This window comes from Callithrix jacchus, chromosome 9 (assembly GCF_049354715.1).
Source record: "Callithrix jacchus isolate 240 chromosome 9, calJac240_pri, whole genome shotgun sequence".
NCBI classification, from domain to species: domain Eukaryota; kingdom Metazoa; phylum Chordata; class Mammalia; order Primates; family Cebidae; genus Callithrix; species Callithrix jacchus.
Genome location: NC_133510.1, coordinates 11415168 through 11440687, shown reverse-complemented (window position 1 = coordinate 11440687; position 25520 = coordinate 11415168). Strand labels below are relative to the sequence as shown.

Genomic DNA, 25520 nt, shown 5'->3' with positions numbered 1-25520 from the left:
TCATTGGAACCTTAAAAATGTCCTTACTTAATGATTTCATAATTCTTTAACCCAAAATGCAAGCTAAGATGGATGTAAAAAGGACGTCTTCACAAAAATAACAGCAAAAAAATGGGGATAGTTTAAATTCCCAGCCATTGTTCAGCAGCTACTGAAGCAGTTTGGTAATGTGAGAAAGTGTCCAAAACCTAATGTGGAGGGAAGAGAGGACACTACACTATTAAACCTGTTTCTAACTATAGAACTCTAGATAGTATTAACAGGGCTCCTGTCTCTCAGTGATGGGAGTATAGGTAATGTTTTGTTTTCTTTCTGGTTTTCTGCCTTTTTAAAACATTCCTGGGGCCAGGCACAGTAGCTCACATCTGTAATCCCAGCGCTTTGGGAGGCCTAGGCGGGTGAATCACTTGAACTCAGGAGTTTGAAACCAACCTGAGCAACATGGTGAAACCCTGTCTCTACTGGAGTACAGAAATTAGCTGGGTGTGGTGGTGCGCACCTGTAGTCCCAGCTACCTGAAGGGCTGAGATGGGAGAATCATTTGAGCCCGGGAGGGGGAGGTTGCAGTGAGCCAAGATCATGCCACTGCACTTCAGCCTGGGTGACAGAGCAAGACCATCTCAAAAAAAAAGTATATGATTTTCATAAGCAAAAAAGTTTGATTGAAAACTTCACATGGCTCTGACCTTTTGAGTTTGAAGTGCTGCACCCTGTGCCCCGTGAGCTTGGTGAGGGTAGGAGGCAGGCCTGTTCTGCTCTCTAATCGAATCTTTAGCACAGAGCCAGGCACATAGCTGCTGCTCGTTAAATCGTTGTTGGAAAAAAATCTTTCCATTTCTCACTTTCCCTTTCCTTCTTCTTTCCAGGTGATGTGCTCTATGAACTCCTTCAGCATATTCTGAAGCAGAGGAAACCTCGGATTCTTTTTTCACCATTCTTCCACCCTGGAAACTCTATACACACACAGCCAGAGGTCATACTGCATCAGAACCATGAAGAAGGTACTGGAAGAGGCTTCTCTTTTCTTGCCTGAGGTTTAGACAAATTTAAGAGGTTTAATTGCTAACTTGATAAGCTGTTCTTATTCGTGTAAGTTCACTTTTTTTCATTCAGCAAACAGTTATTGAGTGCTTACTATGTATAAGACACTGGGGGAAAAGTCCAGGTGTGTAAGGTATACTCTTGGTTCCCTGAAGCTCGTGATCAGAGTGAAGTGGTGAGATGGTTGTACACATAAGCACAGAAGCATCACTGTATAGCAGGCACCATGAAGGTGTGGTGGAAGGGTCAATGACAGCCAGGTACAGGGAGCAGGGTCAGCTCATACAGGAAGCAGCTCTGGAGCAGGCCTCAGAACAATGGTCCCTAGCCTTTTGGGCACCGAGGACCAGTTTTGTGGAAGACAGTTTTTCCACAGAGTTGGGGCGGGGATGGTTTCAGGATGATTCAAGTGTATTACATTCATTTCTATTATTACTACGTTGTAATACGTAATGCAGTAATTACATAAGCCATCATAATATAGGATCAGTGGGAGCCCTGAGCTTGTTTTCCTGCAACTAGACGTTCCCATCTGGGGGTGATGGGAGACAGTGGCAGATCATCAGCCATGAGATTGTCACAAGGAGCACACAACCTAGATCCCTCGAATGCACAGTTCATCATAGCATTTGTGCTGCTGATCTGACAGGAGGTGGAGCTCAGGCAGTAATGCGAGCAGCTGTAAATACAGATGAAGTTTCATTCACTTGCTCTCTGCTCGCCTCCTGCTGTGCAGCCCAGTTCCTGACTGGCCATGGACCAGTACCAGTCAGTGACCAGGGGGTTGGGGACTCCTGCCTTAGAGATCCAGTAGGATTCTGATAAGCAAGGATGAAGGGAAGAACATTCCAGGCAAAGAAGATGACAGAAGGGTGGGGTAAGGCTTTAGAATAGAGAGCAATTAGATGACTTGGATTATAGAGCTTATCTTCTCTACCCCCATTCTTTTGTTACAACAGATATCAAACATACTCTACATAGAGAGAATAAAATAAATAAACCCCTCTGAGCCATCATCCTTGCTTTCACAGTGATCAGCATTTTGTACAGAGCTAGGCCAAGGAGCTTAGCTTGGAACCAGAGTGTGGAGAACTTTGATTTCTGGAATATGGAGGAAAGAAATGGAAGTAATTGGAGATTTTTTTTTTTAACGGGGGTAATAACAGCTGGAGCAAGGAAATAAAAAATCCCCAAGTCTATGAACTCAGTGTTGGCTCAGGGCTTTCTGCATCATGCACCGAGGGAGGCTGGTTAGCGTGTACTCAGTGTCGGTGTTTATTTCGAGTGTCCCGGTTGTTCCTCTTAATCACTGGTAGAAAGCAAAAGACCAGAACTTAATTTAGGCCCTGGACCTAGTTCCAGAATAGGTGCTGGGGCACAGAAATAGAGTATAAAATCCTTAGTCGAGCACCATTGCATTAAACCGCTGAACAGCTTGAGCACCCAGTGATGGATCGTGCCTCTGAGGGTCGCGATACCCACATCCTCCTGCTCGGATCGGTCAGACAACAGACGTCTGAAGGCGCACCCACTTCTTCACGTGTACTTTTCCTTAGGTCCAGATTACCAGGGACCTCAAACCCTGGTCCCTTGGGGCATTTCCTTAAATTAATTGATCATCCTCAAGAGCAGGGCTCACATTTCTGTTTTGTTGTTGGCAAACCAAAAAAATGAGAAGTTTCTTGTTTTCCTAATTAACACTTCACAAAGGAGAGCCTGACTCCAGGCGACTGACATCACCTCCTTGTGCCAAGCGTTTCATAGCAGGGTCCCCGGCTTCTGTGGTGGAGAACGAACAGCATTTCATGCACGCTCCCTGCCTTCCTCTCATCCTTTCCTCCCCTTCCTTACTCTACCCTTGCTAAATTTAGCAGCTGCCCTCCTCCCCCAATTCGGTTTTTCATTCCTTTGCTCTTCCTGCCATGTGCATTTCCGGCTTGCATAATAGCCACCAGCCACTCCAGAGAAGAGGAGGTGGGTTTACTGAAGCTTGACATTAAGGCAAGAAATATATTACCTAGCCTGCCTTTCAGATACAAAGGGTGTGTGATGGGTTTTCTCTCTCTCTTCGCATTCTTTCCTTTTCTCATCGTTCTGTTTTTAGAAATCTCATTTGGAATTTCTAACCCCATTTTATTCCTGAGTATGATGGAGGCTTGTGGTCTCTCCTCCTCACGGATCCTTCCTCTTTTCCCCTCGGCCTGATTGGACTCAGAAGTAGGTGTGTTTGTTGTTCTCATTTGCAGGAGCCCAACAATAGAGAAAGCTTACTCTGAGAGCTCAAACCAAGTAAATGCAGATGTGCCACCGCATATGCTGGAATGAGCTTTCTCTCAGTATTATCCTGTCGGTGGTGGTGGGCTCGGTGGGTAAAGGAATGGAGCTGATGAGGCTGAGGTCAAGGGTGCCATTGCCCTGTGGACAAGTTAGCTCTTCTTCAGACCCAGCTCTTAAAAGTAGTACATTTCCAGAGACCATTCCTTAAGCAGATGGCCAGGAAGCTGGGTCTGAGAGCATCTGTTCCCCTCCTTTGTCTATTCATACAGGGCACACATGCTCCCATGCACAGGTGCACACAACGAGGAGAGAAGTATAGGTCTTTATCAGGTGGTATCCAGTGAGAAGACCTATCCAAGACACAGAGGCGACACGATGAGGTGGCCCTCTCCATGTCCTGCTTTCAGCTATATGGTGCCCTTGATGACAAAGAGACCAAGTAGAGAGGTGCATGGCTCAGCACAGTTTCCTACCTCCAGCTACTTCCTCTCTCTTTCCCTTCTCCTCCACTGAAAAGAAGAAAATCCAGCTCAACATAAATTGTTTCCAGAATCAATACTGTTACATTTAATTATGAAGGATAACAGATGATTGATGTGGGCATATGTTAACATACAGAAAGATCTGGTTCTGAAAAGATCTGTCAAGTGAAATTATACCTAGCAAATATTACTTCCCCAGTGATTTATTTTACATAACTGGGAATACGGTTTCATACAAAAGTACGTTAAACCAAGATGACACATGTTGCTATCAACTTAGCATAGGTAAATAGGTAGGTGGTGGGTAGGCAGGTAGGTTGGTAGGTAGGTAGGAGGGTGAGTAGGTGGGTGGGTAGGTGGGTGGGTGTGTGGGTGGGTAGGTAGGTAGGTTGGTGGGTTGGTAGGTAGGTGGGTGAGTAGGTGGGTGGGTAGGTAGGTAGGTGGGTGAGTAGGTGGGTGGGTGTGTGGGTGGGTAGGTAGGTAGGTGGGTGAGTAGGTGGGTGTGTGTGTGGGTGGGTAGGTAGGTAGGTGGGTGAGTAGGTGGGTGGGTGTGTGGGTGGGTAGGTAGGTAGGTAGGTAGGTGGGTGGGTTGGTAGGTAGGAAGGTGGGTGAGTAGGTGGGTGGGTAGGTAGGTAGGTGGGTGAGTAGGTGGGTGGGTGTGTGGGTGGGTAGGCAGGTAGGTAGGTAGGTGGGTGGGTTGGTGGGTTGGTAGGTAGGAAGGTGGGTGAGTAGGTGGGTGGGTAGGTAGGTAGGTGGGTGAGTAGGTGGGTGGGTAGGTAGGTAGGAGGGTGGGTGGGTAGGTAGGTGGGTGAGTGTGTGGGTGGGTAGGTAGGTAGGTAGGTACGTGGGTGGGTTGGTGGGTTGGTAGGTAGGTGGGTGAGTAGGTGGGTGGGTAGGTAGGTAGGTAGGTAGGTGGGTGGGTAAGTAGATAGATAGGTAGATAGGAATGACAGAATAGAAAGAGAACAAGGCCCGACTCAGCTGTTAAGCAGCCTGGCACAGTGAAGCATGCACAGTCAAGTGCAAACACAAGGCTTCATTCAACCCCTGTGTGATTTCACCTCATCATGGCCACAAACTTAACCAGTTCAGACATTCATAATTCCACAATGGGCATTTATATCACAGTACAAATGTGTCTTGCTCAGTCTAGCACGAGTTCCCCACGTGTATCCTCTATGACTTTCTTACATTGAAATCATGCCTTGTTTAGAAGCCACACAGCAGTGCCAGAAGCTAGAAAGTTGGTGTTAGCTCAGAGGTTCCCCTCCATGCCCTGACAGTAGAGGAGGACGATCATGCTCATTCAGACCCTCTATATGTGAACATTTCGTTGTCTCTATAATGTACTCCATTCTGAAATCATATCATGCCTTGAGCAAAGCAGTCCTCAGATTCCACCTACCGCTAGAAAAGCCAGCATTTTCTTTTTCCTTACTTGTTAGTTATGGGAAGGGAGGGTGATTTTATATAATTAGTTTAACCTTATAATTTTTCACCCATACCAAACCACTTATGACAGGGACACAGGGCTCCATCACTAACTAAGCCAGGACTACAGGCAAAACCAGAACTATCCTTGACAAACAAACGTGTGTGTGTGTGTGTGTGTGTGTGAGAGAGAGAGAAATGTTTTAAAGGATGAGATCTGCAAGCCAGAAAACCAGGTCTAACCCTTCATTCTGCCAGAACAGATCCAAAGGGCTAAGTTTCTCTTCTCTCTGGCTGTCACCCCAGTTATAAGGAGGGGTTAGACTAAATGGTTTCTGCAGTCTCTTACAGCTCTCAAATCCCCACATTACATCTAAGGAATCTGAGTCTTGCTGGGTGACATGAAGATAAGACATACTCCCTTCCCTCAGGGTCTTGAGCATCTAAAATCCAGAAAATCAAAGCAGTGTCCTGCCTTTTGTTACTCAGAGGCAGGAGGAAAACTCTATCCTCATTTGTCTCACCTTATTAAGAACTTCAGATAACGTTGCCCCTTTGAGAGTATCAGCAAGAGTAGCATCCTTCACTTATTTCATCGTAAGAAGCTCAGTTTAAGGACATTCTTTTTCTTTGACTGCTTTGACTCATTTTGTCTAACTCTAATATGAATTGAATGCAGGTAGGTAGTTTTGCAGAGAAAAGGTAAAATAAACAATGCTATTACTTCTTTCACAGAAACCAGAAGGCAGAGCATCTTTAGAAATATCAGACCAGCAAATGACTATAAATTTATTTGGTCACGAGCAGTTGTAATGATAACTTCTTTTCACACCTTGGTTATTTTATTTGGGGTTTTATCCCCATATGTATATTTAATTGTCATTTGTCCTCTGGTGTTGGAACTACTTGAATATTGGCCCCCTGATAGCTCGATGGCAACATAAAATAAGCTTCCCTTCTGGGCTAAAGTCTCTGAATGGCACCTGCTCTGCAGAATCGCCCCATGGGATTGGATGTGCAGTCTGTAGGGAGAAAGTGCAAGATCTGGATTTCTCAAACATTCTTATCCCATCACCCCCTCTAAGGACCCACTAATAATTTCAGCTCTTCAGTCCGATCCTTTCCTCTGCCCCATCAGCAAGATTATGGAGCAGCGATTCTTAATCACTTTAATTTGCAGATATTCATCCATGCAGGGCTGAGATCATTTCTGTAGCAGTGGATGCAGTTTTAAGGTGGCAGTTCTGCTCTGGGACAGCTCTTTATCACCAGGTAGACATGGAAATCCTAAGTGGTGAGGAGAAATTGAAAGCATCCAAGTACAATTGATCTCAGTTTTTCTTAAGGCTAGCACATGGGAATGGCTCGATAACCGAGAGGTGTCATTTCTTTGTGAAAGATGGAGAGGGTGGTGGCATGTGATGGCCCACAGCATTTTATTTATATGACTGCTTTACTGAGGGGAATCATACCCCTCCCACCCCATCACCAAACCCAAGTGCCCAAAGACTGCTTTGGTGGCAGGAAGTTATATACAATTTTAATGAGATAATTAAAGAAGATGAGGTATGTGAATCTGCTTCTTAATAACAAAACAAGAGCTAACATTTATTGGGTTGTTCTTGTGTGCTGGCCCTGTTCTAAGGTTTTATATCGTTGAATCATTTACTCCTTGCCACACTGCCCTATAAAGGTGGTATTATCTCCACTTAATAGATGAAGAAATCAAGGTTAAGAGCAATAAAGTAACATGCCCCGAAATCAAGTAGCAGTCCTGAGATTTAGACCCAGGTGGGGTTGACATGCCCCGAAATCAAGTAGCAATCCTGAGATTTAGACCCAGGTGGGGTTGACATGCCCCGAAATCAAGTAGCAATCCTGAGATTTAGACCCAGGTGGGGTTGTCATGCCCCGAAATCAAGTAGCAATCCTGAGATTTAGACCCAGGTGGGGTTGACATGCCCCGAAATCAAGTAGCAATCCTGAGATTTAGACCCAGGTGGGGTTGACATGCCCCGAAATCAAGTAGCAATCCTGAGATTTAGACCCAGGTGGGGTTGACATGCCCCGAAATCAAGTAGCAACGCTGAGATTTAGACCCAGGTGGGGTTGACATGCCCCGAAATCAAGTAGCAACGCTGAGATTTAGACCCAGGTGGGGTTGACATGCCCCGAAATCAAGTAGCAACGCTGAGATTTAGACCCAGGTGGGGTTGACATGTCCCGAAATCAAGTAGCAATCCTGAGATTTAGACCCAGGTGGGGTTGACATGCCCCGAAATCAAGTAGCAACGCCGAGATTTAGACCCAGGTGGGGTTGACATGCCCCGAAATCAAGTAGCAACGCCGAGATTTAGACCCAGGTGGGGTTGACATGCCCCAAAATCAAGTAGCAACGCCGAGATTTAGACCCAGGTGGGGTTGACATGCCCCGAAATCAAGTAGCAACGCCGAGATTTAGACCCAGGTGGGGTTGACATGCCCCGAAATCAAGTAGCAATGCCGAGATTTAGACCCAGGTGGGGTTGACATGCCCCGAAATCAAGTAGAAATGCTGAGATTTAGACCCAGGTGGGGTTGACATGCCCCGAAATCAAGTAGCAATGCTGAGATTTTGCCCCGAAATCAAGTAGCAATGCTGAGATTTAGACCCAGGTGGGGTTGATGCCAGTGCCTGTGCTCCTTCCACTGCGCAGAATGAGGAGACCAAAATACATTTTTATAAATGTTTGTGGTGCAGGCTCCCTGAAAATAGAGCGAATGATTGAAAGACAAGTGGAAGTTGTGGAGATGAGGACGCCAAAGCAGTTTTCAGGTCACCTGACTGGGGTACAGTGTATGGCTGGTCCTGCTTACGTTACTGCCAAATTTATACCAAAAAATGTCAAAGATGACTTTTGAGACTCCAAAGTATGTCTAGTTCATGATATTAAAAACTCGTGCTGAGTTGGACTGAATTCACCCTTGTGAATGATTAACTCCCTCGGGATGGACGGGCTTAGCATCATGGAAATCTCCCAGCCTGTGTGAACGGTGGGTTCTGAACCAGGCACTGGCTTCTGAGAGCAGAAGCACTGGCTGTCAGCCATCCCTGAGGAGCCAGCCCCTCGGTGCAGGTCACGCCTTGAAAACCAGCTCCTCACTACAGCTGCTAAGTAGGCACCAGGTAGATGCAGTCTTTGGCTGCTCAAGTCACATCCCAGCACTGGTTGTTGTAAAAGCACTCAATTCTCTAGTCTACTCATGACGGCAGGGTCAAGGAGGCCGTGGGCTGGGTTTTGACATCTTTGTTACACCTATTAGGTGTGTAATACATAACGGAGCCAGAGAGCATGCAGGCACATAGATGCATGCACTCTAGATCCCAGCTACCTGGGTTCAATACCAGCTCCCCAGTTTACCGGCTGTGTGGTGTCAGGCAGCTGCCTTTGTGTTTCGTGTCTCCACCTGTAAAAGAAGGGAAAGGACAGCATCGACTCAAAGAGGTGACGTAAGAAAGAAATTAGTTAACGTGGAAAATGCCCCTCGCATAGCCAAGCACTCGGTAAATGTTCCTGATTCTTCACGATTCAGTATTTCTGACTGTTATTTGGTTGTCTCCCCCATCTTTTCACGTGAATTTTTAATTGGGATAAAATACAGATAACATTTACCAGTTTAACCATTTTCAAGTGTACTTCAGCAGTGGTGAGTCTATTCACAATGTTGTGTGGTGGTTTTTCCTTCACCATTCTCACTATCACAACTGCACACACTTTGTGCAAACATCAGGTTTGTGCACCTTATACACAGGGAAGGGCTGTTGCCTCCCTTGCTGTTATCCGAGAACACTTTCCTAGATTAATTGGATGCCATCTGCACTGTGATTTCTGTGGCAAAATACATTTAAAGTGCCAATCTTCATTACTTTGAGAATACCGCCTGTTTGGGAGTGAACACTGCTTGTATTTTATGTTACCTCACAGTGCCTGGCGAGCGCTGGGTCCTCCGGGACCCCTTTGGAACCTCTGAATTGCTCTTCTGGCTTTCTCTTCCTCTAAGAGCTACAGGGTTAACCTCTTGCACCCCTTTCTATTCTGGGATTCTTGAATCTGGCAGCAGGTAATGACAGGTCGCACCAGAAGCAGAACAGGTCAAGATCTTGACTTCCTGTTCTCCCTGGGAGCGGGCCTCCGAGTACCACCTAACACCTTTTCCCTGACCCGGCCTCATTGCAGTCTGCTGCAAGCCCTGCTTTCCCCTCCAGGACCTTTCTTCCTGCTTTGCCTCCTCTATTTCGGGGCCTAGGGCAGCATGACCTTTTACCTTCTGACCCTTGTCCCTGCTGCACCGTGTGTTTTGTGACAGAGTGTAGGGACTGGCTTGTGCAGAGACCCTCTTTGCATCTGTCTGGGCCCTTGGCCTATTTCAGGAGGGACCCCTCACCCTCCCTGCTTCCACCAGTGTCCTCCGACTGAGGCTGCTTTTAACCCTAGGGCTAGTTTGCTGTCTTAAGCCGGAAGTTTTAGGGGCAAGAGATCCCTAATGTGCATGAATGACTTTCACAAGACAGGCAGGAAGTCTCCAAGGGACTTCCTTTATCCCTAGAGAAATGCCATCTGATCCCTTTGAGATAAGGGGCGAGGCAATTTGATTTCACCCCCAGAGAACGAAGCCCTCAGTTAAGGGGCCATTTTGCTCTTTTCCCCACTCCAGGGCCTCTCTGCCTTACCTCTGTGCCTCCCGTGACCCCAGGCCTTACACATGATTGAGAGGTTTACCCAAACAGAGCAAATTGGCTTATTGGAAATCCAATCCCTTGATTTCTTAATTCACTTCTTTTATGCTGCTTTATGGAGACTAAGGAGACTCCCCACTACAGCCTGTGAAGAGCAAGACAGTCTGCAGCCAGATGGTGAGGCCTCCTGTGCTGGCAGATGTGTTGGAACTCTCCGTACCAATCCCCTGGAAAGGTAGCCTGTTTGGAAGCAGCCCTGCCCAGGCCTGCAGTCAGGAAGATTAAGCCTCAGGGTACTACAAGTTACCCATTTTGTTTTGTTTAGCTCCTTTCATCAAATGCATAGAAAATTCTAGATGCTTACATGGAGCTTATTGATAGCCTCAAACATACGTCAATCATCCACTCCAAACTAGGGCATTTTTCTTCTCAGGCCCTGCAAGGGAGTTCGGTTATATTGGCATATTGGGGGGATGCAGAGGCTGAAATGCCAGGCACACAGTTAGTGGAAAGGCTCCAACCAAGCAAGGGTTGAACCTCAGGTAACCAGAGTCGGGGATGTATTAGTTAGCTGGGGCTGCTGTAACAAAGTACCCCAAGCTAGGTGGCTTAATCAGCAGATACTCATCATCTCACAATTCTGGAGGCTAGAAGTCCAAGATCAACGTGTGCCGGAGTTACTTCCTTCTGAGAGCTGTGAGGGAGGCTCCGTTCTGTGTCTCTCTCCTAGTTTCTGGTGGTTTGCTGGCAGGCTTTGGCATTCCTTGCCTTGGAGGGCTCTGCCTTCGTCTTCACCTGCATTCTTCATATGTCTCTAAGTCCAAAGTGTACTTTTTTATAAAGTATCCAAGACATATTGGATGGTTAAAATGACCTCATCTTAACTAATTACATTTGCAGGGACCCTCTTTCTAAATAAGGTGACATCCTGAGGGTACTAGGGGTTAGGACTTCAACTTAGAAATTTTGGGGGAGAGACGTTTAACCCATAATGGGAGTAAGAGACCTGGAGTGGGTTATGAAATACAGTTTGAATTCCAGCTCAAGATCTTGAGCTTTTGACTTTTGTCTAGCTCTGTGTAACATTTCATACTGCCCACAATTTTTTACAAAATGACTGGGGTAGGGAGAAAGTGAAACCCAGTGGACAGAGGCTTGAGTGAGCATTACTTGCTGGGGCTGTTGATTTGTGTCTCCCTGACGACCTTCTTCTCTGACCAGCATCCGTGGGCTTAGGGAAAGCACAGTGGTGGAAATGTGATCCTGGTGTGTGAAATACAAACTTGATCTTAGCCTTTGCTCCTCCCTGGAAACTTACCAGCCAAAACTTTCACCAAAGATGGTTTTTTTTTTTTTTCTTTTTTGCTTGTTTAGGTTTACTAGTTATTCATTAGTTATAGCATGATTAAATTGGGTCAAATTTTTATGAATTTTAATTAGAGAAACTTTTCTAATAACTAATATGAAAGGGATAAGAAATCAGACCTTTTTGTAAAGAAAATTACCACATTTAAAGTCCTGATTTATGTTAGGTTATTCGGCAGTGAGAAGAAGGGATTATTGGTGTCTAACAGAGGTCAGCAAGGAAAAAGGTTTAGGATTAGAAAACGCTTCCAACCAGAATGACAGTTCCTACCAGTCCTTAGTCTTTCTTCCTCCCTTCCTTCTGTGCCCTCACGATTAATTATGTGTGGCTTTCCCTCCCTCTTCCTTGTATATTTCCCTTCCATATCAAGACCTTCAGAATGAGGGCAATGTGGATAATTTCCCAGTTTTCCAACTGGGCAGCTCACCAAGAACAAACCCAGACATCAAGGCCAGACCAAAAAAATCTTCTTGTTTTAGACAGAAGACTCCTACATCTGGGGGTTTAATGCACCCACTGTCCGTTCAGTGCATTTCCTGTGTCCGGAGCTTCTCTGCCTGCCGGCTCTGGTCTCGTAAGTTTCCATGCCCTGTTGCCAACTTATAATAACAGAGGCGTCAGGCAGCAGGCTGGGAACGTCATAGCCCACTCCATACATGGGCACCGCTTTGCAGACTCAAACAAAGCTTGGAAGGTCTCATTGCAAGCTTCTCAGCCTTGACAGTGGTGGTGCCCAGACCACCAGGAGCCTGGAATTAAATACCCTCAGATCCAGTTCTCTACTGTTAATGTTATCAACTTCATCAAGTACTTCCTCTTTCAGTGATATCTGCAGCGAAATAAATAAATCAAGCTACTCCAAGTCCTGTTCCTGCCTGGATCCTGAGTCCAGAGTAAAATCTGAGTTGGATGATCCAAAGCACTATCACCCTCCGGCATTGTTCCCAAGGTCTGGGCAGGAACAGAGAGTGAAATCTCTCCAGGACATTACATCAGTTCCTCCTTTACCCTTGGCATGAAAGTTCTTCCTCTCCTGGTCCTCCCAGACTTCCTAAGGCCTGCCCTGCGTGCACACCCACACACTGAGCCTTGAAGCCCAGGACCTCAAAGAAAGCCTGCAGGTAACCAGATTACTGGCCGCCGCCTATGACCGTTTTGAAACTTACAAGACGGGAAATGGATTCAGGAAATGGGATTTTTCAATGCATAGTCCTCATCATCCTTAAGTATTTTCAAACCTTAATAAGCTTTTAAGTGAAGAGAGACATTCTGGGGGCTACCGGATCCGTCGGAAATGGCAGAGGTGGAGGAGACACTGAAGCGACTTCAGAGCCAGAAGGGAGTGCAGGGAATCATCGTGGTGAACACAGAAGGCATTCCCATCAAGAGCACCATGGACAACCCCACCACCACCCAGTATGCCAGCCTCATGCACAGCTTCATCCTGAAGGCACGGAGCACCGTGCGTGAAATCGACCCCCAGAACAATCTCACCTTCCTTCGAATTCGCTCCCAAGAAAAATGAGATTATGGTTGCGCCAGATAAAGACTATTTCCTGATTGTGATTCAGAATCCAACCGAATAGGCCACTCTCCTGACTCCCTGTGTCACTCCTTAATTTAATGACCCCAAGAATGTTAATGTGGATCACGTTAGCAGACTGGCACGTGACAGTCACCTTGGAGCCCACTCAGACCAATCCAGTGACCATGTGTGGGCTGGCGGCTCTTCCTCCCCAACCAAGGAACCCCTGTGCTGTGCCGGCCTTCCCCACAGCTCCGGGAGGGCCCTCTCGCCTGACTTCCAGGTTTTGGAGCAAGAACTTTCGAGAAGCCCGTACCCAGCTTCCTTCTGACCTTCAGTTCATTTTGTTGCCCTTGGAGAAGGCTGTTTTTCTTTAACTAAAAATAACCAAAATGCTAAAAAAAAAAAAAAAAAAAAAAAAGAAAGACATTCTGTAAATGGCATGTGGAAGAAGTATAGGAAAGTTCAAATTGCAACGCTCTTGAATGGTTGTTTACGGTGATCACATTCTGTGACAAATGAAAAGTGAACCTTATAGACAAAAGATAAATACGTTTCTATGGCCAGCAGAATTGAGATCCCTATTAGCTGTAAAAGGAAAGTTTGCCTTGTCTCCAAAAGATTACAGATCATCCTAGTTGGTGCCCTGTAGGCATTTATGTGCGTTTGGGTTAAAGTGAGGACGTTAGTGCTTGTCATTCCAACCTGTATCCTTGCAAGGTTGATTAAGCACTTAAAAAACTTTTTATGACAAGAAATATCAAACCTATACAAAAGTAAAAAGAATTGTATAATGAACCACCGTGTACCCATCACCAGTTTTGATGATCAGCTCAAGGCCAGTCTTGCTTTCCTCTGTGGTCTACCTCCTCTCTCCTTCACCATCCCAGATTATTTTATAGCACATCCCAGATATATAATTTCCCTTTTCAAAAAAAGACTGTAAAATCGTAATCACAGAGCCGTCCTATCACTTGAAAACTGGTAGTTCCTCAGCATCATTGTATAATCTACGAGTGTTCACTTTTTGCCAACCATCTTGTAAATGTTCTTTATAGTTTCATCAGAATGCAAACATCTATATATTGCAAGTGATTAGTCTTTTTCAGTCTGTGGGTTCCCATTTGTATCCTTCTTGTGTGTCTGTTTGAGCAGTTCCTCTCTTCAGGTTGTTTTAAAAGAGGTCAGCCATAATTAGTATATTAGTATATACAATATTATATATCTATGAGTATATATAATATATATTAGTATATACTTATATGTAGTATATATCAATATATGCTATATTAGTATGTACTATATATCATACTATGCATGTATAGTATATTAGTATCTCCCCCTGTACATAGTATCGTTTTTCCCTCTGGTTGCTTTCAAGATTTCCTCTTTATTTTTGGTTTTCAGTAGTTTTGACTCTGGTGTACCTGGGCATGGTTTTTATTTTACTTATATTACTTGAGATTCTTGGATCTTTGAATTTACTGCTGTTGATGATGATGTTGTTAGCAAATTTGGGGACCATCTAGCCATTATTTCCTAATTGATTTTACCCTGGTTTTTTCTATATTCTCCTTAGACGCCAATTACATGTGTATTAGACCATGTGATACTGTGCCACAGGAGGATTTGTTTTGTTAGGATTTCATTTTGACTGATCTGTCTTCAAATTTTCTAACCCTTTCTTCTCTCATCTCCCATCTGCTATTAAGTCCATCTAGTCCAGTCTTTCATTTCAGATATTACACTTTTCAGTTATAGACTCTTTGTTTTGTCTCTTTTTTTTTTTAAATTCCATTTCTCTTTTGACAGGCTCTATGTGTCTATTTATTACAACCATCATTTTAGGGCTTGAACTTATTTATAATAGCAAAAACAAACAAAATATCACAACAGCTAATTCCAGCATCTACGTTATCTCAAGTTCTGTTTCTGTTGATGGCCTTTCCTCCTTATTATGAGTTACATGTTTGTGTTTCTTCCCACATCTAGAAAATTGTGACTGGATGCTGAGCATGCATTATTGAGACACTGGGTTGTGTTCTGTTCCTCTGAAAGTACTGAATTTTGTTCTAGCAGGCAGTCAAATTACTGGCCACTTACTCTGAATTTGTAGAGGTGTGGTCTTACGTTTCATTCAGTCCAATCTGTTTCTGTTTTGCCTTTTGCCCGTAGCTAGATCCTCTTGTCCTGGGTTTTTTCTTCTAAGCTATGGCCATTCTGGGGTAACAAACAGCCTGAAGTGTTTACAGAGCCTTCAAACTTGATGAGATATTCTGCACCCTGTCTCCACTGCAGTAGCCAATAGCTGAGATTTCTACTTCTATCTTTTGATGATACAACTGTTGCTTTTCACTGAACTCCAGAGGGTCTCCCCAGCACTTGGGCTATTCAGCAGTCAGACAAGAATTTAAGGAAACTTTTACATGCCAATTTAATCACTCTCATCTCTAAGGCTCCCACTGTATGGATTTGTTTCTTCAATTTTCTGCCATTCTGGCAGCTAGTATCTTCTGACCTCTCAAGCAACTTTCTGTTTCTTTTCTAACTGCCCTGTGCTGTGCAGACTGGGGAGGAGCATGCAGCATAGGACAGTTAGGAGATCAGCAGAACTGGGGGGAAAGCTGTTTAAATACGGACCTCACTCTGTGCGGGTCCCTTCTTTCAAGAGTGAAATCCCCTTCAGTTTTTGTCTGCCTTTGGTACCTTCAAATAGTTTTTTTTTCTATATATTTAATACAGTTTCTTTCATTTCTATCTGTAGGAAGGTTACTTTGGTACAAGCCACTCTGCCATTATTGAAACTGGAACTCCCCCCTCCTTGTTTCGATAAGTGGTGGCAGATCATAAATACTTCATCTATCTTTTCTCATCTATCCATAGATTCTGGATGCTAGTCCTTAGCAAAATACTGAGATGCTCCCCATTCCTTTTTACAGTTACATAGTACTCCATTATTTAGAGATAGACTATAATTTATTGAATCAGCCTCCTGTTGATAGCTATTCCAGTGATTAAGTACCTTTGAATCTATGGCAGTGGGTTATACAGCAGTCACAAAATAAGACCTCTGCCTTCAAGGAGATGATCTTTTAATATTATGAACAGTATTTTTGTTCAATGTTTCCTCATTTTCTTCTTAACCCTGTATAACTTAAAACCGCCATGTCTGTCTCTGTTTACTGACCCTGTCACATTCTCGAATTTCCTTTATGTGTTTTATATATATATGTATATATATAGAATATATATAGATTTTATATATATATACACACACACACACACACACACACACACACACACACACACACACACACATATATATTATCTTAAGGGACAAAGGTGATATGTTTGGCTTGCTTTATGTAGAACTGTGGACAATTCTTTGACCAGAACAAGGACAAGCAAGCATGCACATCCTTTTGGTGAGACTGCCCTGGGAACAGATGTGGCCAAAGAGAGTTCGTTGAGTTGGGTCTGGAGCTATGTAGAAATCTCCACTCTTATGGGCAGATTTCTGTCCTTCTGTACCTTAGCAGGGGCTTCCGGAGCCACGTGGGTGCTGGTCCATTCCCTGATCCAGCCCTCAGAGCTACTGCTGCTGCTGAGCCGTGTCCACTTCTGATGTTGTCCTTGCTCACATATCACCAGCTTGCAAGTTCAAGTGGGATGGGTTAGGGATATTGTTAGAGGCGTCCATCCATCCTGCTTCTTCCTTACCTCTGCCCATCTCTGAGCATTTGTAGGGTCTATGCACTCAGGAGCAAAGTGCTCCCAAAAGTTCTTTGAAGTTCAGTAAGATTGTCATTCTGTAAATTGGGGCCACTGTGCATGCTTAGAGCAGGTTTTCTTGTGACCTTGTTTCCTAGTTTCTGTGTTGCAGTGATAGGTGTTGTCATAAGTACACAGGTTCTAGAATCTGACGGGAGTCTGATTCTAATTCCCTAACTGGCTGTGTGGCCCTGGGTAAGTTGCTTAGCTTCTGTATGCCTCAGTTTGATCATCTATAGAAGAGGGGTAATCGTAGTATCTCCTGCTTAGGAGTGCTGTAAGTTTGGGGTTTTTTTTCTCTTTCTTTGAGACAAAGTTTTGCTCTGTCACCCAGGCTGGAGTGCAGTGCTTGATCTTGGTTCACTGCAGCCTCCACCTCCCAGGTTCAAGTGATTCTCATGCCTCAGCCTCCCGAGTAACTAGGATTACAGGCGGGAGCCACCACATTAATCCAAGAGGGCTATAAGTTTTAGACAGTGAAATCCAGTATCTAAGATACAGTTATTACTAATAATCATTACTAATATTATTAACATTTTCACTGATAGAAATAACTCCTGGAGGTAGAGAATATGAAAATTTTAGTTATGAAAATATAAGTCAATAAAAGCATCTAGAGAGAAACCCCTAAGAACCCTTCTACCTCTGAAAGCTACATGGAAGAGACTAATGATGACCAAAAGAGGGGGAATGGAGGTTTTGCTTGTGCTTATAGGCCATGGGCAGGTGATTACAGAATGCTTGTAAACATCCTTAGGTTGTCTGGCAATACAAGAATAGTTGCAATATGCTCACTTTAAATTGTTTGTTAAGCAGTGAAAAAGACACTGAATTCTGGGGAGAAAGATTCTTTCCATACACCTACACGCTTCTCCACTTACCGCCTGTAGAGCCACAGGGAGGTTCCTGTCCTGCCAATTCACTGGGGTCTGTGATTGTCTTTCCGTCTGCTCCACAGATACCTGTGTCCAGAGGACCCCCAGGCCCTCCGTGGAGAATGTGCACCACAACCCTCCCACCATTGAACTGTTGCACCGCTCCAGGTCACCCATCACCACAAATCACCGGCCTTCTCCTGACCCTGAGCAGCGGCCCCTCCGGTCCCCCCTGGACAACATGATCCGCCGCCTCTCCCCAGCTGAGAGGGCACAGGGACCCAGGCTGCACCAGGAGAACAACCACCAGGAGTCCTACCCCCTGTCAGTGTCTCCCATGGAGAATAATCACTGCCCAGCGTCCTCCGAGTCCCACCCGAAGCCATCCAGCCCCCGGCAGGAGAGCACACGCGTGATCCAGCTGATGCCCAGCCCCATCATGCACCCTCTGATCCTGAACCCCCGGCACTCCGTGGATTTCAAACAGTCCAGGCTCTCCGAGGACGGGCTGCATAGGGAAGGGAAGCCTATCAACCTCTCCCATCGGGAAGACCTGGCTTACATGAACCACATCATGGTCTCTGTCTCCCCGCCTGAAGAGCACGCCATGCCCATTGGGAGAATAGCAGGTGAGTGAGCTCCCCTCTCGCTGCTCCAGCATAGTGGAGACCTGACAAAGCCCCACTCTCCTCTGTGATCCTTGCAACCAGCCTCACACCATTCCCAATTAGGCGCCCTCCAAGGCTCTGTGAGGGCAAGTGGAGGCTTCTGCCTGGATGACGTGAAATCCCTAATGGCTTGGTTAATGAGCCACCGGGATGGAGTAGTTAATGAGCCTCTGAAATGTTAAGAAACAAATGTCCTACGTCCAGCTTACAAGGAGAGGCACATCAGAATCAAGGCTAAGCGAAAACATTTAAAATAAAAGGTTTATGAGCATGCTAATGGCCCCGTCCTGAAGTTTCCAGCAGCTAATTAATGACCAGACACAGCATAAAGAAGCTTTGTCTCAGATTCAGGCCTGTAATTCCATCCTGTAAGCAGTAACTTCATGCAGCCTTCACCTTGGGGGAGGGTGTAGGAGAGGAAAATAGGATGATGGAATTGGAGGCAGGTGTTGAGGGGCCATTTGGACAGAGGAAACCACTCCCAGATTCTCTTTCATTTATGATAAGAACCCCAAATTTGCTTACCTAAGGGAAGAAATCAGTGGAAACCAGTGGGGAATATATCTACACATTGTGAATTTCCTAGGATGCTCATAATTGGTGCTGCCATGCGCATGGCAACGTACAGCAGGCACTCCTGCAAACCTACTTTACCTCTGCCTTGAGGTATTGTCCTTTTTTATTTAAATCATTCGTTGCTAGATTTTTCTCTGGCCCCAAGTGCACCACCAGTATCGCCTCAATTTCATTGTTATAAATAATTTACATCAGGGATGTTGAATCAAGAAAATAGAATGGCAAATAAATATGATGTATATGTTTTAAAAACTATGAAACATGAAAAGATATACATTTGAGATTCAATTCAAAATGATCAGAGTTAGGAGGTGGGGTGTGAGTGGGGTCTACATTAAACAAGGCTAGCCAGCAGTAGCAGGTGGTTATGTGTCTGGGTGATGGATGCACGGGGGTTAATATTATTGATCTCTCTGCTTTTATACCCATACATTAGATTGTTTTAATCAGAAAATGAAAAAAAAAAACTGGGGAAAAAAGAATAGTAGATAAAGAAGCAAAGATCTTAGGCAAAACATGTGAATTTCCCCAGATAATTAGAGAAGTAGGATGAGGTCAGTGTATTGCTGTGAATTCTGTAAATGACCCATCTTGCGCTTTCCAGGCAATACCCTTCTTATCTATATACCCTCTTGTCTCTTGTGTGGTGGGTACAGCAGTACTTGACATTTTGCAGACACCTTTTGCTTGTTTATAATTCCCAGGACTGCTCTTTGAGGTAGCTTATAACTACAGTATTCATCTTATGTGGAAGGGTCATTTGCATAGGGGAAGCCACAAAGGAAACCGAGTCCCAGAGAGGCAAAGGCCTTTGCCAAGGTCAGATGGGGCCCAGTGACCAAGGTGTGCAGGACAACCCTTGCTGCCCCTTGGCTGCTGTCCGTAGTGCTGCCCTCGTGGGCCTGGCTTTCTTCTCACGCCCTCTCATGTCTGCCTCCCAGGTGACACTGCCTTCACCACTTTTTGGGAATCTACCATAAACCCATGAGTCAAGAAAGAAAAATGGTTTAGACTTGAGGAGCTATTTTTCCCTAGTTTAGTAGGTTCGTAAATATCAAAATATTAGTCTCTTAAAATTATACTTTTTTTTTTTTTTTTGAGACAGAGTCTCACCCTGTCACTCAGGCTGGAGTACAGTGATGCAATCTTGGCTTATTGCAACCTCTGCCTTCTAAGTTCAAGTGATTCTCATGCCTCAGCCTCCCAAGTAGCTGGGATTTCAGGTGCGCGCCACCACGCCTGGCTAATTTTTTTTTGTATTTTTAGTAGAGATGGGGTTTCATCATGTTGGCCAGGCTGGTTTTGAACTGCTGACCTTACGTGATCTGCCTGCATCGGCCTACCAAATTGCTAGGATTATAGGCATGAGCCACTGCACCCAGCCTACACTAGTATTTATTTTTTTCATCTCGTTCCATAACATCAGTGTTTGATGATGGATGCATCAGTTAGGAAGATCAGTGGAATACTGTACCCACCAGCTGAAGAGCCTGGATGTCTGTGGATGCCCGCTCCCAGGGGCACACGGAAATGGGCAATATGTGCTTTTCTTGATGGCTCTGGGAAGTCAGAATATTCATGTAAAATAACCAGGGGCCTAGATCTTCTGGAGGAATGCATTAACTCCTTCAGTATGACGGTGTCTGAAAACACTATTAATGCTATAATGGCATATTCTCCCAGTGTATATTTTAACTAACCAAATCCAAATCTAACTCATTTCGCTAAAAGGCATTACTTTTCTGCAAAGAAGGTAGGACTGGATGGTCTCTGAAGTTTCTTCCAGAATCAACTGACAGTCTTGATTCTGTAACCCTCCCAAGAGAAAACACAAGAGTTTTAGGCACCGTTGTTTCTTTTAGGATAACCCTGTGTGTACTTCTGATGTCTTTCTGGACTCCTCAGATCCTTGTAAAATTGATTCTATTTATTGGAGGTGAAATTCACTGGGCGATTCCTATGTACAATGTAAAAGTTCAGTCATTACTGAACAGCCATAAAAGGCCTTTAAATCTCTATAAAGCAGCTGCTAGATGAGACAACTTAGTTCCTTAAAGCTTTTTAAATGAGCACAGCACAGAAAGAAATGAAGGTGCTGCTGAATGTCACACTATGAGTGCTGTAGCTGGAGGGTATAGATGGAAACAGTGTTCGTGAATGTGGATCACAAAACAAAGCTAACTTCTTACCATTCAGATGGGATTTGTTCAGGTGCCCTCGGATTTATGCATGTGGACACCTTCTGGGTATAAGGCACTCTTCTGCATTCTTGAAGGGGTGGGGGCAGCCTCAGAGAGGTACAAGACACGGTCTTTATCATGAAGGAGATGAGCACAGTTAACTATAAAAGCGAAGCACGTGACACGTGTCTTAGAAGAGCTCCTGTTACGTACTGCAGGAGGTCAGAGGAGGGATGTTAGGGAGCACTACGTGGAAGATTGGCTTTTAGCTGGGTGTGGATGAATGCTTAGAATGTGCACAAGCAGTCATTCCAGATCAAGAAGACTTACCAGGAGCAAAGCAAGATAAGGCTCAGTGTCTTTTTTCTATTCCAGGTAGAAATGTACATCCACAAGTTGAGGGCTATGGAGGTCGTTTAAAAATCTGTCATTTTTCAGTCTGGGCACCGAGGCTCATGCCTGTAATCCCAGCACTTTGGAATGCCAAGACTGGCAGATCACCTGAGCTCAGGAGTTCAAGACCAGCCTGGCCAACACAGTGAAACCCCATCTCTACCAAAAAATCCAAAAATTAGGCATGGTGGCGTGTGTCTATAGTCCCAGCTACTGAGGAGGCTGAGGTGGGGGAATCATTTGAACCTGGGAGGTGAAGGTTATAATGAGCCGAGATTGTGCCAGTGTACTACAGCCTAGGCAACAGAGTGATGCCATGTCTCTCTCTCTCTCTCTCTCTCTCTCTCTCTCTGTATGTATATACACACACAAAATTTTTCATGAATTCTTACTTTTCATTATCTAATATTGCTGAAATCCCGTCATACAATTAAGATACACACCAAGTTGTCTGTTAGGTATTTACCATATGGAAAAACTAAAATAAGAAAGGAAATTTAGTAGGTGGTTGACGGTTTAAATACAAATCACAAATGACATCTATTAAATATAACATGTAGCTGATTTTTAAAGCTGTCACTTCGCATAGGTTAAGGAGGATGGTCATTAAGAGTTTACCAGGTTTGAATGGCTAGTGTTTACAGGAGAGAATTTAGCATGAGACGGAGACAAGATCTCTGGAGTCGTTTTTGAATCCAGCAGCCAACGGTGTATGGAACAGTGAGAAAGTTGCTTCTTTCTGTGCTTGCTTCCTGCCTGGTATCTTTAGGAATGGGTTATTTAGGAGCAAGGAGCCCAGCAGAAAACATCTGTCAATCTTCTAAAACTTTACCTACCAAAGTTTTACTGGCCTGTGTCCCACCAGTGTGTTTCAAAGCCAAAAAGTATATTGGTCACAAGCACCTGTAGGTGGAGAGGTGTGACTGTAGTCATCTGTGAGTCATGTTTTCAGTGTGTATTGAAATTCCTTATTTGGACTTGATTTCAAAGATAGAAGGGCTTTTTACAGGTGAAGGAACTGAGAGTCGGACACATCAAGAGTCCAGCCTCGAGCTTCTCTTCAGTGTTCCCAAAATTATTGTTTCCTTCTGGTCTGGGACTCTAGAGCAAGGATTGAAAAATGTGGCCCATGGGCCAAATCCAGCCACCATCTGTTTTTTAAAAATCAGGTTTTTCTGGAAAACAGCCAGACCCATTTAGTTGGTATTGCCTATGTCTGCTTCCATGCTGCAGTGGCAGAGTTGAGGAGTTACAACAGAGATTGCATGGCCCTCAACACCTAATATATTTACTGATTGGCCCTTTACAAAAACGTATGCTGTTCTCTGCCTTGCAAGAATGTGTACTTGGTAGTCAGTGTGCTTGGAATCAAGAGGTAGAAAGCAGTGCCCCTGCTCTCAAGGAATTACTTGCACTTTAGATGATGAGGCATGTTTAAGACATGTGAAAGGAACAGTTAACAAGTTATGTAAGAGAGTAGACAGGTTCTGGACTGCAGGCTGTATTTGCAGACCACCTTTGCACACATAATAGTTACAATAACATCATTAACATAAATAAAATCCAGCTAAGTAAAAAAAAATGATTTCTTTGCTCTTTGGATTATGTAGTTCTTCATTCATTGATTCAAAAATTATCACCAGTCTGCTAATGTGCCAGGCATCGTTCTAGATGACAGAGCACAGCATCTCTAAATGCCAAATCTTGTATCCTTGTGGGTGGAAGGCAGTGTCCCCTTGCTTTATGCCTTTACACAAACTAAGCCCCTACTTTAACTATAAACAGCTAAATCTTAAAAATTGTTCAGTTATTTTAGTTTTCTCTTCAAGTGCTTTATTTCCGTTAAAACCTGAGCCACCAGAGTTCCTGTCTGCCTGTCTCTTCCTTGGCCTTAATCCAAAACTCTGCCGAGGAAGAAGATTCATTGGTACGCAGGAAACTGTTTTATAATCCATTCATTTCCTAGCCCCTCATTTGCTACCCAAAAGTGGGGACCTAAATCTGGACGGATTTGGGTGTTCCAAGACCATGGCCTGCCCAGATAGAGGACAGCTCCTTCCTTGTGTCTCACTCACAACTTTGCTGAAGTCCCTCCATCTTTGTGAACATGAACTTCTCCATTTGTGAGGATATCACTGGTCGATTGGGTCATGAATCCTACAGCAGGCAAGACGCAGAATTTCCTCCCAGCTCACGATCTCTTCACTCCCAACCCTCTTAGAACACACTTTGCAGCAGTCCTTGGAATCTTTAAAGGTAGCCTGTTGAGACTTTACTCTCTCTCAAGGTTACATCCTTAACAGAAACAAAAAGATTGTAATCAGGGTGACATCAAGTCTCTTGCCTGGCTTGCCACCCAACTAAAACAGTGTACTTTCTTGATCTGGTTTTATTGACTGGATGAATTATATAAACAGATTCAATTCAGGAAGCATCTGAAGTGAGATGAAGAAAAAAGCATGAAACTCCAGAGAAAGCAGTTTGAGGCTTGTCCTCAGGGGCTTCGAGGACTGGGAGTAGTCACTGTGTTCCGGCATCTTGCTTCCATGTCCACTTCCCGCAGCATTTAATGCTGCTGTACATTTGTTTAAAAGAAACCTATGGACATTTTTTTTTATTTTGTACATAAGCCTCAGGAACAGCCTCGATGGCTGAAAGAACTCATAAAAGGGAAGTGTGAAGGGACTGCATGAAAGTGCTGGGCGAGTCTCAGCCCTCGGCCACTGTTGGAATATGTAGGGCGTGCAGTCATGTGTGCACCTTTGCACACATACATCTGTGCATAAATATCCATGTTTGCAGGAAAGAAAAGATAGGGTTGTGGGATGTCCCCAGAAGCCACGAAGATGCCAGTGTTTTAGTACCAGGTCAAAGAGCCGCTTCCTCCTGCACTATCTCAGGGAGTTGCCCTTCTGTAGACCTCTGTAGCCCAGTACCCTCTAGAGCTCCTGGAGAGATGGCCCTGAACAGTCCCAGGGAAGCAGTGTGGGCCTGTGGCAAAAGCTTGGACTGTGAAGTCAGCAGGATTGGAATCTGGTTCTTGTCTCCCAAGCAGGTGCATAATGTCCCTGAGCCCTCCTTTCCTTATCTGTAATACTGAGAAGAGTAACACCCATTTCTGGGCCCTTTTGACGGTTAATGAGACAACATGTGAATGCATGGCACAAGAAGGTTAATTGCTAAGTGTTACTGTCCCTGCTCTGTCTCACTGCTGAGCTGCCATCCTGTCTATCTGAGAGGGACTCTGAGGGAGCCGTGGTTGCAGCCTGCACAGCTGCCTGCGGAGCCACGCAGAGCACTGACAGGGAAGGCCTTTGTGGGGTGCCCTCTGAGGCCACCTCTGTTTTCTTATTTCCTTGGAGATTTACTTCTGTGCTCCTGCTTCTCCTCCCTGAAGCTTTGCCCGCTGTCCATATTTGGAGGGGATGAATAAGATGAGCACTGGGGAGGGGAGCAGCCATCACTCCAGCAGGAATATTCCCAGCGGCTGACTCACTGCACTTTATTTTCAGTGTGAACGACTGAGAAATCAAAAAACCCTAAAAGAGGAGGAAGTTTCAGACAATGTTTTTAAAAGATAAAAAACACCAACAGCATGGTGGCAGAGTGGAAAATAATAGACGGGGCTTGAGGAGACTGGAAGTTCCAGTTTGCATAAGGGCACACAGTGCTGTAATACAGAGTCCTTACCTCTCTGTAGTCCCTGGACGTGAATTCCCAGGCTGCACCCACACCTGAGCAGAGCAGAGGCTGGGCCTTATTAGGTTCTGGCCGCCGGCTGGATCTCAGTTGCAGGGCGTGAGTGTCAGTTACCAGTGTTGCCCAGCCTTCTTCACACTTTATGTAATCAGAGGTGGAAAGTCCAGCCTCGTTTGCAGCTGTTGTTCTGCCCAGGAAGGCAGGAAGTGTAGATTTTTGTATTATTTGCCTCCACTTCTCCCTCCCCCAGCATGCCACTGTGCACATGTGGTTTCCATTTTCCTAAGCCACGGCAAAGCATAAGCAATTGCCCATAGTAAACACCCCTCTGTGTATCCATACATACCTGGCTGCACTGGATTGACCAACTTTCTGCTTCTAGGTAATGGCTGATCTAGAATAGAGGAGGCGAATTAAAAGACCAAGCAGCAGATGGCCCCCTGAATGTACCGTGTTTCTCTAAGCAGGGTTTCTCAACACTCTTGATATTTGGGCCACATAATCACCTGTGGGGTTGCT

General features: G+C 44.9%; 1 protein-coding gene, 1 long non-coding RNA gene and 1 pseudogene across 8 annotated transcripts in view; 2 read left to right on the top strand and 1 right to left on the bottom strand.

Annotated features, from left to right (window-relative positions):
* ETV6 (ETS variant transcription factor 6) overlaps window positions 1-25520 on the top strand; it is a 257591-nt gene that overhangs the window by 213309 nt on the left and 18762 nt on the right. For all 7 annotated transcript variants that reach the window (XM_017975825.4, XM_009003317.5, XM_002752140.6 and 4 more), the window contains 2 exons: window positions 867-1001; window positions 17569-18114. In XM_017975825.4, the coding sequence (XP_017831314.1) occupies window positions 867-1001; window positions 17569-18114 (681 nt within the window). The remainder of the gene's footprint in view (window positions 1-866; window positions 1002-17568; window positions 18115-25520) is intronic.
* On the bottom strand, window positions 5438-16693 carry LOC144577835 (uncharacterized). Its single transcript, XR_013522455.1, has 3 exons — window positions 16371-16693; window positions 8633-8678; window positions 5438-6518 (listed from the first exon to the last, which is right to left on the bottom strand). It is a non-coding gene; the product is annotated as an uncharacterized LOC144577835 (long non-coding RNA).
* On the top strand, window positions 12586-12915 carry LOC103795098 (dynein light chain roadblock-type 1 pseudogene; annotated as a pseudogene).